At 33.5% G+C, this 20,230-nt stretch overlaps 1 protein-coding gene across 2 annotated transcripts in view; it reads left to right on the top strand.

The window, feature by feature from the left end:
- Positions 1-9,110: 9,110 nt before the first annotated feature.
- Positions 9,111-20,230, top strand: part of LOC127730080 (glucose dehydrogenase [FAD, quinone]-like) — a 41,628-nt gene continuing 30,508 nt past the window's right edge. The window contains exons 1-10 of one of the 2 annotated variants that reach the window (XM_052238131.1): positions 9,111-9,310; positions 11,521-11,644; positions 12,008-12,216; positions 12,381-12,570; positions 13,925-14,053; positions 14,431-14,552; positions 15,346-15,513; positions 15,642-15,792; positions 16,400-16,560; positions 18,815-18,989. In XM_052238131.1, the coding sequence (XP_052094091.1) occupies positions 11,524-11,644; positions 12,008-12,216; positions 12,381-12,570; positions 13,925-14,053; positions 14,431-14,552; positions 15,346-15,513; positions 15,642-15,792; positions 16,400-16,560; positions 18,815-18,989 (1,426 nt within the window). In that variant the 5' untranslated portion in view covers positions 9,111-9,310; positions 11,521-11,523. The remainder of the gene's footprint in view (positions 9,311-11,520; positions 11,645-12,007; positions 12,217-12,380; positions 12,571-13,924; positions 14,054-14,430; positions 14,553-15,345; positions 15,514-15,641; positions 15,793-16,399; positions 16,561-18,814; positions 18,990-20,230) is intronic. The other variant, XM_052238130.1, reaches the window with a different exon arrangement.

Raw genomic sequence — 20,230 nt, 5'->3', positions numbered from 1 at the left:
CTTTAACTTGTTTTAGTACTGTTGTTGTAAAACTATCCCACATTTCATTTACACATAAATTATGCTAGTTTTCAGAGATGTTTGTATGAGGAGTTAAATTCTTGTTGTAATGTGTCCCAGTTTGCTTTTTTTTTTATAACGGAATAACTCTTGGATTTTGTTTGTTGGTTTGATGTAGATTTTGCAAATTCAGCAATTTCAATTTAATGATCGGATGGATCGGGTATTGTTTATTACGTAAAATTGAGAATGGAAATGGGGAATGTGTCAAAGAGACAACAACCCGACCATAAAACAGAACGTGTTCGTTTCTTTTTGTTTTGTCAACTTTTCGTTTCGTTGTATTGTTCATTGCGTTTCGATTTCATTTTAGCACAACCTATTAATTCAACACAATTAACTTAATAATGTTTTCAGGTACAGAATCCTCACGGTTCTTCTTCACCAGACTCATTTAGTGTGTTTTGATCTCTATTATTTCTTTGCTGCTTCCGGTTATTTCAGCTCATTAATCGATGGGCATGCATAGATAACCAACTAATAAAACTGAGAACGGAAACGGGGAATGTGTCAAAGAGACAACAAGCCGACCAAAGGCAGAAAACAGTCCAAGGTCACCAATGGGTCTTAAATACAGCAAGAAAATCCTGAGCTACAACATTTCAACCATGCTATAACCGGAACCTGAAGTAACATTACTCTTGGTTTGGTATGTTTGTGATGATCAGATCACGAATTTACGTGCATGCACATCCATAATTTGGATAAGACCTATGTTGTCGAGTGAGTTGCAAAAGAATTAGTGAATGTGTGAGTAATATGTGTTGGGTTTTAGTGACATGGTGTAATAATTTCTACAACAGCTTTAAGGACACCCCCGTCTTTATTTGTTTCGGTCTTCTTTCAATCATATCTATAAAACCAGGTTTAATCCACCATTTTCTACATAAGATAATGCTTGTACCAAGTCAGGAATATGACAGTTGTTTCCATTCGTTTGAGTTTGGAGTTCGGTATTTTTGTTATTTTACTTTTTTCTGTACAATGTAAACTATATGTATAATTATATATATTGTTGAAAGACGGCTGCGAGTTAGGGTTTCCTGTTGAAGCTGAAACGGCATGTGTTCTAAGAGGTCCAAGTAAACGAACATTGGAACTTGATAGGCGAGGAATGATAAAACGTCAAAAATTTCGCTTTTGTGCTTTTATATGAAAGGTAGCATTTTGAGAGTATTAAAATCCGTCTTTCTGACCTCTTGAAGTTGGTCTTGCTTGACGACCACCATTTCTACCCCTATCCACCATTTCTTTCCTTGCCCATACAGTCAGCTCTGTCCATACGGCTAATCCTACACTAGGGTCATCATAGTCAAATAGAGGTCTTATACTATCCTGTTCATCTCTAATTTGTAAATGACATCTAACCCGCTTATTTATGTTCGGTCGACCTGATGAATTCTTTTCTTGGTTTGTTTTTCTGGTATGTCCGATCTCTGGGATGTAGACGGTCGTTCCTGAGACGGGGGTTTTACAGGCCTTCCACTATTCCGGGATGAGATTATCCTCTCAGAAGTAATAGTGACAAACCGAGCAGATGTGGATGGCTGTGTGGAGTTTGAGAATTTTATGCGATTGTCATACAAGTGAGAGGTTTAGCTAGCTATAAAACCAGGTTTAATCCACCATTTTCTACATAAGGAAATGCCTCTATCAAGTCAGGAATATAAAAGTTGTTATCCATTCTTTTGATGTGTTTGAGCTTTTAATTTTGCCATTTGATAAGGGACTTTCCGTTTTGTATTTTCCTTGGAGTTAGGTATTTTTGTTATTTTACTTTTGATACCGGATTTGCTGTAGACTCGTCCATTTCAACTCTGTTTTACAACACAGGACTTGTCATTTTCCTTTATTGTTGAGATGAAGACGGTTGCGAATTCCAGATTACTATTGGAGCCGAAACGGCATGTGTTCTTATAGGTCCAAGTAAACGAATATTGGAGCTTGATAGGCGAGGAAAGAAAGAACGCCAAAAATTTCGCTTTTGTGCTTGTATATGTAACGCAGCATTTTGAAAGTAATATATTCCGTCTTTCTGACCAGCTCTCTGGTAGTTGGTCTTCCCGGACGACCAACCTTTCTACCCATACCCCTTACAGTCAGCTCTCTCCATTCTACGGCTATTCCTACTCAAGGTCATTATCGTCAGGAAGAGGTCTTATACTATCCTGTTCATCTCTACTTTCTGAATGACTCCTTGACCGATCAAATATATGGGGTATTCCGGCTGAATAATTCCTGGTTGGTCTTTCTGGCATGTCCGCTATCTGGGAAGTAGATGGTTGTTCTGTAGACGATGGTTTACAAGCTGTACATTATTCCTAGAATCGTCCATTTCAACTCTGTTTGACTGCACAGGACTTTGTTGAAATGAAGACTGTCGCGAGTTCGAGTTTCCTATTGAAGCCGGAACGGCACGTGTTCTAAGAGGTCCAAGTAAACATCTATTGGAGCTTGATAGGCCGGGAAAAAAAAGAACGCCAAAATTTCGCTTTTGTGCTTGTATGTGTAACGGTAGCATTTTGAGATTAATAAATTCCGTCTTTCTGACCAGCTCTCTGGTAGTTGGTCTTACTGGACGACCACCATTTCTACCCCTATCCCCTACAGTCAGTTCTGTCCATTCTACTTCTAATCCTACTCTAGGGTCATCATTGTCAGGAAAAGGTATTATACTACTTTGTAAATGATGTCTTACCCATTCATTTATGTTCGATCGAGTTGATTAATCTTTCCTGGTTTGTCTTTCTGAAATGTCCGATTTCTGGGAGGTAGTCGGTTATTCTGTAGACGGGGGTTCACATGTCTTATCCGGAGAGGATATTATTCTCGCAGAAGTATTAGGCACAACAATTTTTTTTTCTTTTGTTCTTGAATAAGTAACGAAGTATTTTGAGTTTAGTAAATTCTGTCTTTCTGACGAGCTCTCTGGTAGTTGGTATTGCTGGATGACCACAATTTCTTTCCTTACCCATTCAGTCATCTTTATCCATTCGACGGCTAATCCTAATCTAGGGTCATCATTGTCAGGTAGAGGTCTTCATCTCTACTAAATGATGTCTTATCCGCTCATTTATGTTCCGTCGACCGGATAAATCTTTCCTGGGATGTCTGATCTCTGCGAGGTTTCCGGTCGTTCTGTAGACGGGGTTCACAGGCTTTCCATTATTTCCGGATGATTTTATCCTTGCAAAGTATTTGGGATAAACCGAACAGATGTGGATGGCTGTGTGGAGTTTGATACCTGATCTACTATATAATCGTCCATTGCAACTCTGTTTGACTGCACATGACTCTTCTTAGGGAAATTCCATTAATGATGTTGCAATTGTAAACGATGCAATGTTCTTCACGAATGAATATAATTCATGTGTTTAAACTACAACTTCAAAGCTTCAAAGTTTTGTGATTGGTAAAAAAGGACAGCTAACATATAACAATAATTATAACCAATACACATCAAACATGTAAGTATCACCGAGATCGATGACAGAGTTATGTAAAGTCTCCAAATGTTACGTGCAATTAGCAATCATACACAAAAGAAACCAAAACAGGAATAATTATAAGATGCAAAATAGAACAATCGCAATATTATTATTATCTACAGTCGTAAATAAAAATCTATGGCCTACTTTCACTTTCAAACATTACGAAAGTAAACATTACATGTCTCATGAACAATATTCTACAGTTGTAAAAGTCATTCGAGATAATAGCTTTATAAGTACGTGCATAAGCATCTCCTGGCTTATCAAACACTTTTGACAACCCACTTCCAGTTATAGATCACAACAACAACAAAAACGCCTGATCACAACAACAACAAAAACGCTTATCAAAACAACATGGGATAAATAAGGGGAGCCGTCATAAAATTGTCCCCTTCCTTAAGGATTTGGTCCCCAAATGCAAAAGCTTGGTGAGCTTATTTATACTGTTTAGGAAAAACTGAATAAATAAACTATATTGTATTCAAAACTCTGTTTACAGTATGTAAGTTCTTTGGTTTTTCTCAATTAAGCTCACAGTACATCGATACTATGTGGGTTTCACAACAAAGCTATTTTTCATTTAAAAGCTCATTTTTACTAATTAGATTAACAACAAACATCAAAGTCAACAACAAATTTAAGAAGTTACTAAGTCTACAAGCACACAAATCATTCAGTCTCTCCTGTACTATGATAACCAGTCCAGACAATTAGTAGAATTTGGCTTCCTGGAGCAGCTCATACAAATAGATATGCTCCCTAGAAAATATCTTTTTTCAACAATACAATTGTTCCTCAGATAGTTCAAGATGATTTTAAATTGAGCCGGATCCTTATCAAAGAAATACACATTATTTGACGGACGGAACGGACTATGATGCTGAAGTTTCAATGAAAACACACAGGAAGGATCAGCTCTCAGAGTGTTATTACTAGTTTCCACCTTCAACCTCCAATTTTCAGAGTTAAGGTGTTTTCTTGTGTGTCTTGTAATGATTGGAGGAAAGTTTCCACCAACTCTGTCCTAGCTGAAATATCGACAGTACTAAGTGGCTCAATTTCCTTACCGACATGTTCTTCTACCACTGAGTTTCCTGCCTTTTGTGACTTTTTAGCCGAAGTAGACTTATTGACTGGTGCTGATGAGCTTTATAAGCTAGACGATCCGGATGAGAATGTTAATGAAGATGAAGTGTTGACTGACTTATGTGTCTTTTCTAAGAATTTTACTTCTTTCTCTAAAACCTGTAACTCTACTTCCTCTCCTATTTGTTTGTCTTCTTCTGGTTTTAGACAGATGGTTATAGTCTCTCCACTCTCACTCATGAGGTCTTGCGGGACATCTTTTATTTTCTTTAACGTTTGTTCTTTTGTTTATGATGTTTTGCTTAGTATGGTGGAAGTCTGCCCTGTTATGCTGCAATTTTCTTTGTTTTCTGAATCTGTTCTTTTTCTGCATCTTTCATTTAACGAACTTTCTCTACATTTAAACCCCTTTTCCTTACTAATAGTTCTAGTGCTTGTTTCATTCATCTCGAACCTAGTATATCTATTTCTTCTAGTTAAGCTCCAATTCATTCCCATTATTGTCTCCAAATTTTATCTTCTTTTGCATTTTATCCTGCTTAAATTTCTCCAGATCATCTTCTGCATCCTTTTCCCTACGCCCTGCACCATTCTGGAGGCAAATCATCTTGATTTCATGCACCTTGTATCCGTGGTTTGAATTACGTCTCTGAAACAGTTTTTTGCATTCTGGACATTTCCATGCCAAATCTAAGTGCCTTTCTAAGATGTGACGTTCCAAAAAACCATCTCTTTTCAAATGGCATATCCTCGCATATCACACACATCCATTTACTCTTTAAAAGAAAAAAAATAAGAAAAATAGTTAGATATTTATGGACCTATAATAATTATTATTTATAATTTTATAACTCAACAATATATAAAAATAGTCGTAAAACTTTCGTAACTAGTAATACATGTCATACCTATACATGGTAGGACAGTTTTAAGTATTCAATACTTATATTTAAAATATTTGAAAACAACCAACATGCGTATGATAAATCTATGATCATTCAATCAAAGTTCAACGAAATGAACTGTGAAAACCAGGTTGGACCATCATCACATAGAAAAGATTTAAGTTTATCTTGGTGACCCGCTTTTGTTTTCGTTCTTGGACCCAGCTGAATTCTAAATAGAAAGTCATTCAGTCGATGGGTAACAACAAATGGACCATGCCATGGTCTCTAAAATTTAGGATTAATACCAACCTTCCGTTTGTATTGCTAATACCAGACTGGATCAACTGGGTTGAACAGCTTTTTAAATGAATGTTATGTTCATAGTTTTTCTTCATAACATCACTACCAAAATTTAAATTGATTCTTGCAAATTCACGAACCGTCAAAAAGGTATGTTCAAGATCATTCACAAAGTCAGAAATAGAACTTTTAGGACCGTCGGGAGATACACCAAAGAATAAATCTACCGGTAGATTGATTTCCCGTCCATATATCATTCTACAAGTTGACACACTCGTTCTTTCGTGTTCAGCTGATCGATAGATCATTAGAATGGGCACAAATTTATCCCAATCTTTTGGATGATTCGATACAAAAGAAGACAACACATTTGATTATATAGTAAGAGTAGATTGAGCTTTACCACTATAGCAACCAGCAAGTGGTTTAGAAGAAGCAGTTGTAGAAATTGTAAATGGATGTTTCGTTGCTGTCATCTGTCGAATGCTGGTATAAAATTCTCTAGACTATATTGCTGTTGTTCTGGGTATGTACAAAACAGTTTTACGAAAGTAAAGCGGTGTTTTGATTCTTAGATATGGAGTATATGTTATCGGAGACACTGGACCGGTTGAATTTGTATCACTGATACATGGAGATGAGATATGTACATTTGTTGATGATAAATATACACATAGGTTGAAGGCTAATGTTTTAAAAAATTAGCAACAGTATGTAGAAGCATTGTGGCAAATTTATTTCTTTTACTCTGTGGAAAGGAATGAGTAGCTGATCTTTTTATAGCTGATTATGCGGTAAGGGTTTTGCTCATTGTTGAAGGCCGTATGTTAGTTTCTGTGTCATTTGGTCTCTTGTGGAGAGTTGTCTCGTTAGCAATTATACCACATCTTCTTATTTTTATATTGTTTCCTTATCTGCAGTTGGATCCAGTAGTTTTCTGAAAAATAAATACTACAAAACCATATAAGCAAGTAAAAGATGGTAAACACATTATTATCAAAGTAGTTACAATCATATTTTCTGTAAAATTTATGTTTTATTCTATTTGTGCTAGGTTAAGCATATATTTCGTTTCTGAACTTTGATTGGTTTACATGAATACAACAATTAAATGTCGATTTATTGTAAACCTTTGCTAAAATCGTCTCAAAAGGAATTTAAACCTAACACTCTTTCAATCCTCCTTATACTAGTAGTATCTTGTTTTGCAAGTGTTTAGCAGACACATAAAACTAATCAATTATGATATATTTTATGGGTTTTGCTCATAGTTGAAAGCTGTACGTTGACTTATATAAAGCACATACAATGAATAAGCGTTGGTTCGTTAAAAGATACTATGAACCCGGAGGATGAATGGTGTCTTTTTTTACGATCCAACGCTTATCCATTTTGTCTTTTTATTTAAACTATTGTGTAATCGTCAATAAATAAACTCATCATAGATACCAGGATTGAAATTTTGTATTTGCGCCAGACGCGAGTTTCGTCTACAAAAAACAGTGACGCTCGAATCAAAAAAAGGTTGAAAAGGCCAAAAAGAGTACGAAGTTGAAGAGCATTGAGGACCAAAAAATCCTAAAAGTTTTGCAAAATACAGCTAAGGTAATCTATTCCTGAGGTAGAAAAGCCTTAGTATTTCAAAAATTCAAAGTTTTAAAAACTTAACAAGTGGGTAGATGCATGTTTATTTCTTGATTTCCATCTGTAAAGCGTATTTGCAAAGTGCAAGATTCCAAAACGGTAGAAGGCCACTGAACCAAATATTTGTAAGCGGTGAAACAGTATTTAACTGGACAACCGTCTCGGACGATTACTATTGTTTTGTGCATACCTGAAGAAGTCACTTTTATTCGACATCCACTTTTGGGAAAGTTTATCGTCTAAACAATTATCGAACATGTCTGAATTTGTAATTTCACAAAGAATGACGTCACTTTTGAATTTTCGACTCGGAACATGCGTTATCAGGTCAACTTCTTGTGTAAAAAATATTTAAGTAGTCAATAAACCCGTCTTTTTTATACCTCAATTCAGCTTCTTTTTCCTTTTGTTTATGACATTCGCTGAAATATTTCTCTAGACTCTCATCTTCATCTTTTAAATTGGCCCATAAATTCATTGCAATAAACCGTTGCTGGCCAGATAGCTCCGAGCTATAAGTAACTTCAGTTTCTCAAATCTGACACTTCGACAACCAGAGGTTTCTAAAAATGATATAAAATTATAAAGAAAGCGATATTAATGTAGTATTCGAATAATTTTAAATAACATATGAACAGATATAAAACAGAAACTGTGACGATTATTGAACTGAGATGTACGTAAACGTCATAGATACTGCTCGAATATCTGTATGATATCTTAATATAAGCCCTTTGCCATGTTGATTTTTGCCGATTGTTAAATGCAAAGTGACGTTCTATGATCTCCGTTCATATCAAAGAAAAAAACAATTCCGTTTAATATTTTTTTAATTTAATATATATCTATTCAAAGCCTTAGTGTTCGTCAAATTTTATAGACATTGAACATGTTGAAAGGTGAGGAAGGTCTCACGATCGTTTTAGCGGTCATCATTTAATTTGCAAATCTTTTGCAATATATTTTGACTATCAAAAAATTCGAAAATATCTGATATGGCTTCCTCTAATGGTTAAATATTTTTACATGTTACTTGAGTGTACATTTTTTTTCCAAATGCGTGTCTTGGGTGGTCATTGTTTCTAAAGAAGTATTCTGGATTCTGTTTTATTGCTAAATTATAAAGAGAAAATCGTCATCTATGTAAATCTTGCTAGCGGCCGAATGGATATTAAATAGTAAAGAATTTAGAATAAACCGAGCGCTGACTTCACAGACTTTAAATATGAATTTGAAACTTGCTGCTTTGTACTACACGGACAAGCTGTGTTGGATATTTTACCTGTTAGTTCACAAGTTAGTATGTCTGGGGGTAGAAATGTAACCCTACTCGGACATTTTATTTCTGATACTGCCAAGTATTAAAAGAATTGATACAATGGGTGTAAAATTCGGATTTTGACAGTATTTCTAAGTGGATTTGGTAATACTCATACATAAAATCCGGATTTTAACCAAAACGACCAGGAGAGAGTGATTTCCAATTTTGATGTAATAATTTAGTTTGTACACTTTAAAATGTTTCAAATGATATACAATTGAAACAACAACGATAACGTAATTGTTGAAATCCTGATGCGCATGTGTTTTATACGAGGTTTTATAGCTGACTTTTGCTTCCTTTTAATTAACGAAAATGGGGACAATAGCATGGATAATTATATCTCACTATTAATATATGATCAAGTGAGAAAATTGTCAACTGTACATTCAGTAAAGAGAACATTCACCTTGATATGAGTTTACTGATGTGTAGGTTATTCAAACATCTAAATATAGCTGACCTTGACGAAAGTTTGTTAACAGTTTAGATGTTACAGTATTGCATGACACATTCAGGTAAAGGCATTTTCTGCATAAAAAATACGTCTTTTTAGATTGATGTTAGTATTTCTTGAACTGTAATATTAGCAAACATTTTGAACAATCTCCCTTTATTACCTTTTCCTTACTCTTTTATGTGGAATGATTGAAAATACACTTTGTAAGAAGACGTAATTGCAAGAAAGAACAACGTAATCGTATATATACTAGTGCCATATAAAATTAAAAATATTTTTTAGTTGCATTCTTTCTAAAAGGAACAGACGAAACCAAACACTACCTTAAACCTTGATTTTTTTCATGCAGGTGACATGTGACACTCGTTCTATTGCTTTATGGAAGAAAAAATATGTGATATAAGTAGTAACAAAGCAATAATGCACGAATGGGCACACCGCCCGAGTCAATTTTCAATGTTTTTGCTCAAGCATTAATTTTTACATTTTCTTGCAAGGAGGTATATTCGTTTTAATAGAGATGACCAAGATATTGACGAAGGAACATATCTTGACGAACGGACGTAATAGGAGCAGTTATTGTATATTTACAAACGTACTTAAAATTTAAAAGATGTTATCGTGTTTAAAGTGTATTTGGATGCAATCACGTGTCGTTAACAGATAGAAATGCATTAAATATATCGATTTTAAAAAGGTTTTCACAATATAAATGAAAGACTTTTAAAGTTTCCGAAATTGTTACATATCTTACGATACGATATGGTTGTTTGTTATTGTTGAATGCATGACGAAGTGTACATCACACATAGAATTTTTAGAGTGCACCGACGACTTTTGCAATGTTCAAACAAATTTGAATGCAGAATTTTAATGATTTAAAATTATTTATAAAATTATTGTTGTCAGATCGTATGTTTGCTCTGTGTTTTTAATTGGGTATTCAAGTTTCAGACAAACTAATCTATCAGCTTATAATTAAAAAAAAAGAAAACCTATAGTTTTTTGCACCATTTAAAAAAATACTTCCTACGATGGCAAAACTTTTTTAGTGTAAAAAAATGGTCATAAGAGTAAATAAAATGTCAAACATGAACAAATTGAAGCATATTTGATGAATATACTCTTAATCAGTATCTGATTAATCAACCTGATTATTCAACAAAAGTGTCTAACACTTGATTCATATGTCATATCAATAACTATTGTGTCATAGTTTTTGGCTTCAAACTTCATTTCAATGTTAAATGATTTATTCAGGTGAGTCATGGTCGTCTTCTGTTTGTTTTTTGGACATGACGAATGACAATAATAGGGAATAATGGTTTGATGTCTTTCAGATTTTTTTAGGTTTTCGCGAAAGTCTTCTTAATATTATACCCCTTTCCATAAAATAAAACACTGATAATATTAAAAGTTGTTTCATGACATGATTTCATAATCGCACAACTTATGATTGAGCGTATATTTCGATGGTTCAACATGATATCTAGGAGTCAAGTATGGCATTTTTAATACGTCTCAACGTGAATTTTCCTTTATGAACTCAAGGTATGGAGTCAGGCGACCCATACCCAACGCTTCCCCTGATAATAAAGAAAACATATTTTTTTTGGCAGGGAAGACATACATTTGTTTTCGCATTGCTCCGCTCGGCTCAATTGTTCAGAAAAAAAAACATCATGAGTTTCAACATGTTCTTCCAGGAATGTATTTTTATCTGAGGTTAAGTTACTAACTTTTTTTAATAAATAATAAGAACATTGTGCTGAAATCGAAAGAAGGAGTGGTAAATATCACTGAGACCATAACAGGCATATCTAGATAAAGTTCCCTGTAGTCACAAACAACTTCTCCACTTGAAGCTTTATTTACAATACTGATTCACTGTTTTATTGAATAATAATAATAGAAATAGAAATTATATGTATGCAATATCTGTTGTAAAAGAGAAACGTAAGGAAACGTGTTTGTGGTGGGGTAGGGGTTGAAATTTTCATGTCTTTTGAATTTATTTTCCTTCCTCAAGATGAAGAGTTTCCTACCCCCAACCCCCTATGAGCAATCCAAAATAACTAACCTTAGATTATTAACAACTTTTGAAATTTATAAGGGGGGCCCACTGACTGACCTAAGGGGGGGCCGCTCCAGTCATGCTTCAGTGATTCCATATTTAATAAACCAAATTTTTCCCACAAAAAGGGGGGGGGCAGCCACCCCCCCCCCCCCCCACTCTGGATCCGCCTATGATCTTTAACTTTATTTCAGAAAATGGTACATACTGCTGCAGTCATTACAGTTTTGATTGGTGTATTATATTGGTTTACTACAAAACAAAATCCAGATGACGCACTTAATATCAAAGTTAATTCAACATATGACTATATTGTTGGCAAGTTATTTAAGATTTTTTATTTTTTATTTCACTTGCATTTTATAAATGTATTGTGCAATTCAATTTCTTCGTACTATAATTTCGGAAAGGAACTGTACATAAAAGGTCGATCTTCGGCCTCTCTTTGTTTACACGTAATTACAAAAGTCTAAAGTATTTAAAATATACGCATATTTTGTAACCTATCTTTGCCTAGAACGTTTTTTTTTAGCGATTTGTAACTCATTGATATTCATTTGAAATAATAATAAAAAAAAACTCTTTTTATGAGTGCCATACTTTTAAGCAAACAATAAATATCACTTAAACCCACCTCTCGCAAGAATATTCTAATGATAGTGGAATATTTATTTCTTATAGTTGGATCAGGGTCAGCTGGAGCTGTCATAGCTAGCAGACTTTCAGAAGACAATGATGTATCAGTATTGTTACTTGAAACTGGTGGATCTGAACTAAACAATGATAATATACGTGTTCCATTAAAAGTTGGTAGTTTACAATTGTCTAATGAAGACTGGGCGTATTTTACAATACCACAAAAATATAGTCATCGAGCGATGGTTGATCAGGTACGGTATCAATGGGTATATGTTTTTGTCTATTTTGACCAAAAAGTAACCTCTCTCTCTCTCTCTCTCTCTCTCTCTCTCTCTCTCTATATATATATATATATATATGGGTGTTATAAGTATAGTATAATAATATTGAGGCAATTCACTTCATCAATTTGCAGAAATCATTTTGGCCACGAGGTCGTGTTCTTGGAGGATCAAGTTCTATAAATTACTTAGCATTTGTTCGTGGTAGCAGACATGATTATGATCAGTGGGCTACAGAAGGTTGTACAGGATGGAGTTATAAAGATGTTCTACCGTATTTTCTAAAAATGGAAGATATACAATTACCAGATCTCTATAATTCTCGTAAGTAATACATGTATTTATATAGAAAGTAAAAGAAGATATATTTTAATAAAGTTAGGCTTGACAATATTTCTGTTCGTAATGATAAGATTTCATATCGTCAAATTATCGGAATTCCTTTGAGCACTACCTACACACCTAAAATTGCAGAATTTCTACTTTACTGGGTTTTTCATGGGAAACTTCAGAAAGAGGAAATCAACATTTTGCACAAATCAGTCGATATGTTATTCATAATAGGAAATACGATGATGATATATTTACTGTTGATAATCCAGACACTTTATTAAACATGCTGAAGGAACTTAAGCATAGGAAACCTTTTGATAACAGGCAACATGTCTATTTTCAGACATAACTGTATTGGTACGAAATGGAAACATTTTCCTAAATATAAGACAAACAACACGATTTCAACTTTTCCTGTAAATAATTGTTTCGTCTTATGGCATCCTATGGTGTGTATAATTTACAGCTTCAATGGACAACCGGTTGCTAGAATGTGTTCAAATAAATCTGCTTATTGAGTTTTGTAATATTTCTTTTACAGAGATACAGACTAGTAAATAATTTTATTAAATAAGTTTACAATCGGCCTCAGTATATTTTCTGTAAATATAGTGCCTTTCGTAAAAATAACATTTCTCAGGCAACCTTCAATTCATGTCAGGAATACAACTGAAATATCAAAAGATGTATTATGTTAACTGCACACATTTTTCAACAAAAGGGCTAGAGCTGAAATGATATATTTCAACTGATTTGTATGTTCTTATGTTGTGTTGATACAGGATATCCCAGGTAAGGGGTAGGGTTGGGCGCCATATTCTGTATGTGCCTATCCCAAGTCAGGAGCCTGTAATTCAGTTGTTGTCGTTTGTTGCGTTTTTCTTTGCTGTATATCATATTTGTTTTTCGTTTGTTTATTTATACATAAATCACATCTTTAGTTTTCGTATTTCGGAGCCTTTTATAGCTTGCTTTGCCGTATCGGTTTTGCTCATTGTTAAAGACCGTACGGTGACCTATAAATACTTACCTCTACTTTATGTGGTCTCTGATGCAGAATTGTCTCATTGGCAATCATACCACACCTTTTATTTTAATGGTTGATGATGTCTGGTCTCAGTATATTTGGTAATTCCTTAAATCCATTTCTCTTTGCCTCGACTATGTGTTGATTATTACTATTTATCAAAAGTTGAAATATTCGTAACACTAAGTTTTTCTACCCTCCCCATGTATCACCTTAGCCTGTATTTGGCACAACTTTTGTGAATTGTCGATTTTAAATGCTCATTTAGTTCGTATTTGGTGTGGCCTTCCAGCTGTTTCTCTAATTCATTTTATACAGCATATCATTCAAGAGGAGGATACCTACCTGTAACTGAAACTCGTGTCTCACTACTTCCTGATATTTACAGTAGAAGTGCAACAGAATTGGGATTGAAAACTGTTGACGTGAACGGCGAAGATATGCTTGGTAAGTTTCGTTTCGATATAAAGAACCAATGGTTAACCTGATATCGCAAATATTTAAGATATATACAATGATAATATCAACACAAAATTGGAAAATGACAAAACGATCCATGAAAACGTGTCAAAAAGAGAATAACAGTAGATGTTATACTACTTGCGTCGACTTCTTCTTGTATTCCATAAGGACAGCTATCACAAACACTTTTCTGAAACTTTGATTTCGTAGTCTTAGTGAGAGCATTCTCTGAAAAAATGTTGCATACGATAAATTATTTTTTTCCAACTCCTATAGTAGACAGTTCAATCTAATTATCTATATGAAGTATTATTTATTACAATCGGTATCTTCGTATTATTTACGTTTGGCAATATTTGAAGGTTATGCCTATATGCAGTCCAACATCAAAGACGGAGAAAGGTATAGTACAGCAAGGGCTTACCTCAGACCTGTTCTGAAAAGGACAAATTTACACATTAGTGTTCACAGTTATGTCACCAAGGTATTATCATTTTCTGATATTGATACGAATAATGACATATGTAGTGTTTGAAACAACCCTTCTTGTCGAGCTATATTTTTCATTGAGTTAAAGCCTTTGTTCACCCTTCTTTTTGTGTCAGCAGCTTCCGGTAAATATATTTCCTAATACTTACTCAGATAAGCTGTTGAGAATTAATTTGCGCTAATAAATACATTATTGTTGTGCTTTATGAATTAGTGATTAGTGTGTTCGTTGATTAAATAGTCGACATCGAATGCGAAGTCTCCAAATGCCGTTATTCAAATTTAGTCATTTCATTAATATGTCAAGAAATAGATAACAATAACTTGAGAATTTTTTTTTTGTGTTTCAGTATGTACTGTAGGTAAATATGCAATAAGATCATTTTGGACTACCTATTATTAGTTATTAGTTGAGTATGTCATATATCGCATTATCTTTAACCTTTGTCGACAATTACCGAATTATACCTTTCATGTGTTTTATTTTGACAATAAGTTGAATGCGAAGTACGATATGCTAACCCATCCTTGACCACCAGTCATCACTCCAAGTTGAGATACTGTACATACCAAAAGCGTGTTTTTATTGGTTTCACTTGTTTCCTTCAAGTATTTATTATCCCTTGTATTTCTATATTTCAGATTTATTGGATCGAATCCTTTCAAATGTCCTTAGCTTTCTAAACGATTCAAATCTCGAAAATATTCAATGAATTACCGAACATCACTCTATTCACTAATTTATTAAATCAATTCCTATCAGTCATTCTTCATTTTACTTTTCTAAGATTTTGATTGAACAAAAGAAGGCAATTGGTGTGGAATTTATCAAGAATAACAGAAAGACACAAGTTTTTGCCGGAAAAGAAGTAATTGTTTCTGCTGGGACAGTTAATAGTCCGAAGTTATTGATGTTATCTGGAATTGGACCAAAGAAACATTTAGAAGACCTAGGGGTAAGTCAATTTAAATTGAAAAGTTTACAATTCAGGTTCCTGAGGGTCTTTAGGTATTATTCGATTTGGAGTTTCATATTTCAAATTAAATCTTGCAATAGTTATATTCTTTATTTTATCTTCCTTAGATACCAGTAAAGGCCAATTTACCTGTAGGAGAGAATTTAGAGGACCACATGATGTTTTTTATGAAGTATAAAGTCAACCAATCATATTCTGTAACCAAAGACCGGTCGAATTCAATGACCAATACAATTTGGTACGAATTGACGGGAAAGGGTAAGCAATTTGGAAACATACAATGCATAAATAAAAAAGATAAATATGTTTTTTGTTGTTGTCACACCATCAGTGCAAGAAGAATTTATTTGTAATGTCTTCAAATCATGAAGAGGCTGGCAAACATGATGATGAAACAATAGAAATCCGATGAATTTCGAATCGAGTGAACTGGGTGCCTCGACAGGGAAATACACTCCTGCTATGCATGCATTTTGAAATTCAATCTTGTCTGGTGTGTTATCTTCACAACAAGCAATTCCACAAAACTTCCAATAATTCAAATTGATAAAATTCAGCAGATCTTATAACTAAATAAAAGGTAAGCACAGTAGGGTTAGGTATTTGGTATAAGATAGAAAATTGAATACTAGTATTTAGTGCAAATCATATCAAAGACAATATCGATATCCTGTAAAAAGAAATTAAGCGTCTGTTTGCATGAACGATAGGCTTGCATTGAAATATTTCGATTGCAATTGCTGACATTGTTTCCAAACAACAAGCCACCAGATCGTTGTTAGTGTAGTTATTATATTATTAAGGTTAGGTTTTTTGAAATTTCTCAATAATAGCTACTATATGATGTGCTTATTTTGTTTATAAGGATGGAATTCATATTGTGGAGGCGAAGGCCACATATTTGGACAAACGAAAGACAGAAATAAAAATGAACCAGAATGGCCTGATTATCAGCTCCAATTATCCAATGCTGCCCAAGATGAAGACTTCATTGAGGAAGGACTAAAATTAAACTTGAAAAGAGAAGTATTTATGCCATTCCATATTTTATACACCTTGTTACTAAGTTCACTTATTATATGTATAAGAAGTTGTACATAATTTCATTCTACATAATTTCAGAAGCATAATTTATTCCTACTGATTTGATTATTTAAAATTAATGAATATAAATATAATTAGTGGACATATCCGATTAACACAAACTTTCTTATATAATGTGTTTCTATTACATGATACTAAATATTATAAATTGTACTCATCATAAATTTAGTGTAAACCATAAGGAAAGAATGATCAAATGACTTTTTTTCTGCTTCTAAAAGATATCAGCATATATCTAGATTGCCCACAGGACTAACAACACTTTATTAACTATTCATATATATATATATATATATATATATTGCGTTTCAAAAAACATGTTTATGATCGCACATGACCTAATATAAAAATTAACAACAGAAAAAAGTAAGTTGAAAATATATTGATTTTTTGTCGATATGAGATATCAATTTAAAGTTTGTTAATCAAAGTCAGAGAGGGGCAATAGAAAATTCACGTAGGTGTTATAGTCCTTCACATAAAGTGAGCATTTTCTATAAAATACTTTAAACCAACAAAGCCTCTATTTGTGTCGAAATACCAAGTTTTCCCCGCTCTGCTTACAAAATTTCACAGACTAGAAATAGCTATTGAATATTTCGTATTAAGAAACGATTTGGTTCTTCTCTACTGTTGTGAAGTGTTATAGCCAAATATACAGTATCAAAGCAATACAAAAAGAATGCTACAGTAGTTTGTCGATGATAAAGTCTCTTAAATCCCTTAGGAGGATACAAATCAATGTAAAAACAACATTGAGGGAATCATATACTTTAAAAAGGATCGAGATCGGGTGCGTCGATTGGGTAAGCGTCTCCTGCTATGCATTTTTCCCCAACCATGCGAATAAACACTCGGTCAAAATGTTATAAACGACAAAATCGGTAAATTTACGGACTAGACGATTATTCTGGTATCTTAGGAGCTAAGACCATAAAAACGTTTTGCTAGTGAGTCATAAACCCATTTTATCGGTCAACTAATTCATGATAATGACCGAAACTCTTATGTGACAAATAAAGGCAACAGTAGTATATTGCTGTTCGAAAGTCATAAATCGATTGAGAGAAAACAAATCCGGGTTACAAACTAAAACCTATTACTGTCTATCGTTACAGCAGAACAAATAGGTAATACTGATCAATATCTGATAAACACGATTGAATAAACCTTGTTTTGTAATAGCAATCTGAAATGCAGACAAAAAACTGAAATACACGTACGATAACAAAAAAAAAAAAACCTGAAATACACGATAAATAAAAAGAATTCTTTTAATCATTCGATAATAGCAATCGGGAACACAGATTCTATTATATCTTATCCATAGCTGTTAAAAGGGTGTGTGTAGTGTCGATTTTAGTACTTTTTGTAATAGCGGTTTTGTGTTCACCAGCACACACCTGTTAGTGAAATCCGTTTAGCGTGAATATGATAGAATGTAACTTATAAAATTTGAGTATGTAAAATCTATTGGCAGAGGGTCAATTCATGCTGAGAAATGTGAGATTGTCCATTTAAAGGTTGAAATCACAAAGTTCGTCATAGCTACATATTTGAAGTCGTCTATATGTGTTACATCAAGGAAATGTAAGGATTTGAAGCAGACCTTCTAGTTTCGGCAGTATTCTTAACTTTAAGTTTTCTTGGATATATCAGATACAAGAATTCTCTGAAATGAAGGATACTTGGTGATAGAACATCATCATTATATTTTAAAGTGAAGTAAAAGAACTTTGCAAGATGCTTTTTTGTTATTTTGACTTTTATAAGGTTCTGTATGATTTGTGATTCGTATGATTACAAAACCGTGTTGGCCAGCAGGGGTGCACAATAACTACCTATTTGAATTCTGACCGTCTGTTGAAATATCATTCCTTCAATATCAACAGCATGGTTTTATTACCACTTTACTATGTGTCCCTTCACGTTTACGATTTTATACGTGGAACTTTTCAATTTCAAATATTTGAGTTTCCAAACATTGATTTTACACTTCCTACTTCCAACCTCAAAAAGTTTTAATTTCCAACGTCGCTTCTACATTTCTCAGTAGAGATTATTGTTTGTGACAAGTTGGAATATTTTTTTGATAGATATGCTCCTTTTAAACGTAAATAACAGTGATAATGAAAATCAACCTTGTAAGCATCGTAAATCGTTTCTTATTTTTCAGATTAAAGATCAGTTAAAAAAAAGAGGAAGTAAGAATGAGTTTACCATAATGAACATTTTGTCTCATCCTAGGAGTAAAGGAACAATACGCCTAAAAAGTGCAGACCCTTTTGATTATCCTATTATAAATCCAAACTACCTACAACATCCGGATGACATCAAAGTTTTAATAAGCGGTATGTTTTAAATAAAGAGGTGTGCCGCGCCTGGAATTCAAAATTACAATGTTTTCATGAACAGTCTTTTTTTGCAAAAGAGAATTATTACTACGTCAACAGTATGAACAAATATGTTTTTTGTTTTTGTTTTTAATATTGATACAGCTGATATACTTTAATCATTCTTTCCATTTTTTTTCTTTTTCTTTTTTTTTTTTTGAGGGGGGGATTATGTCTGTATTTTTATCAAATGAATTTAAGACTGTCTGAAAAGAAACAAGAAGCTGAGATAAAAAATGTTGCCAAGAGTGTATTTGTGATAAATATTGATATCAATGAAAAAGAGCCGGGGAAATATTTTAAAAACGCCTTTTATGCGGAGGAAAACAACTAGAGATGTTACTAACTGTAAAGATGATTAGCAAATAAACGTTATCTGCTGCTGAAATTTGAAATAACAAAATTGCATTGCTAAACTCTTTTTCATCAAAGAATGCATCAAACATTTGGTAAACTAAAGATAGGTCTGTGTGCTAGGTATAAGCGTTTGAAAATAATCATCAAAAATTGGGGCGTTAATATTAGACTCATATAACAAAGAAAAAGGAGATGTGGTACGATTCCAAATGAGACAACTATCCATTTGAGAAGTGGATATACCCTATTATAGGTCATCGCATTTAAGAATAGTTTAGTAGATATAACTTGAATTTCAAACTGTTGTCATAAATATATCATATATGCTTTTTTAAAATATATTGACAAATATTGGGGTTTCTGTGCGAATTGTGAATGCATTGCCTACATAAAAAGTCAAAGGAGCTACAAATCATAAAGTTGAAATTGTAATAAAAAATGTCATGAATATAATGACCGTTCTGATTTTTAAATTATATTTATATAATATTAGTGTCTGTAGTAATCTTTATTTCCATCTGAAAGTTTGGCATAGCTAATAAGAAAGCAACCATTTAATATGTGTAATAAGTTCATTCCTTTATTAGCATCAGAATTAAAACCTTCAAAGATATTTCGATAGAACGAGATACTGCTCGTATCGGCCCCAACAAGTCAAAAGTGGTCATCAGACGTCAAAGCAATCTCGGACTTATTGCAACCTTTCTCCGTTGTTCAGTTTTCCTTCGCTCTTTTGATTATAGCCAGTGATTGGTTGTCAGTGAAGTTGTTTTGATTATTAAGTCTTGTCGTCAACCAGTGATTCCATTTGTAGGAATATTGTCTGTGTAGATGTGCAATTA

This window comes from Mytilus californianus, unplaced genomic scaffold (genome assembly GCF_021869535.1).
Source record: "Mytilus californianus isolate M0D057914Y unplaced genomic scaffold, xbMytCali1.0.p SCAF_2, whole genome shotgun sequence".
NCBI classification, from domain to species: Eukaryota; Metazoa; Mollusca; class Bivalvia; order Mytilida; family Mytilidae; genus Mytilus; species Mytilus californianus.
This window is presented reverse-complemented; position numbering and strand designations above follow the sequence as displayed.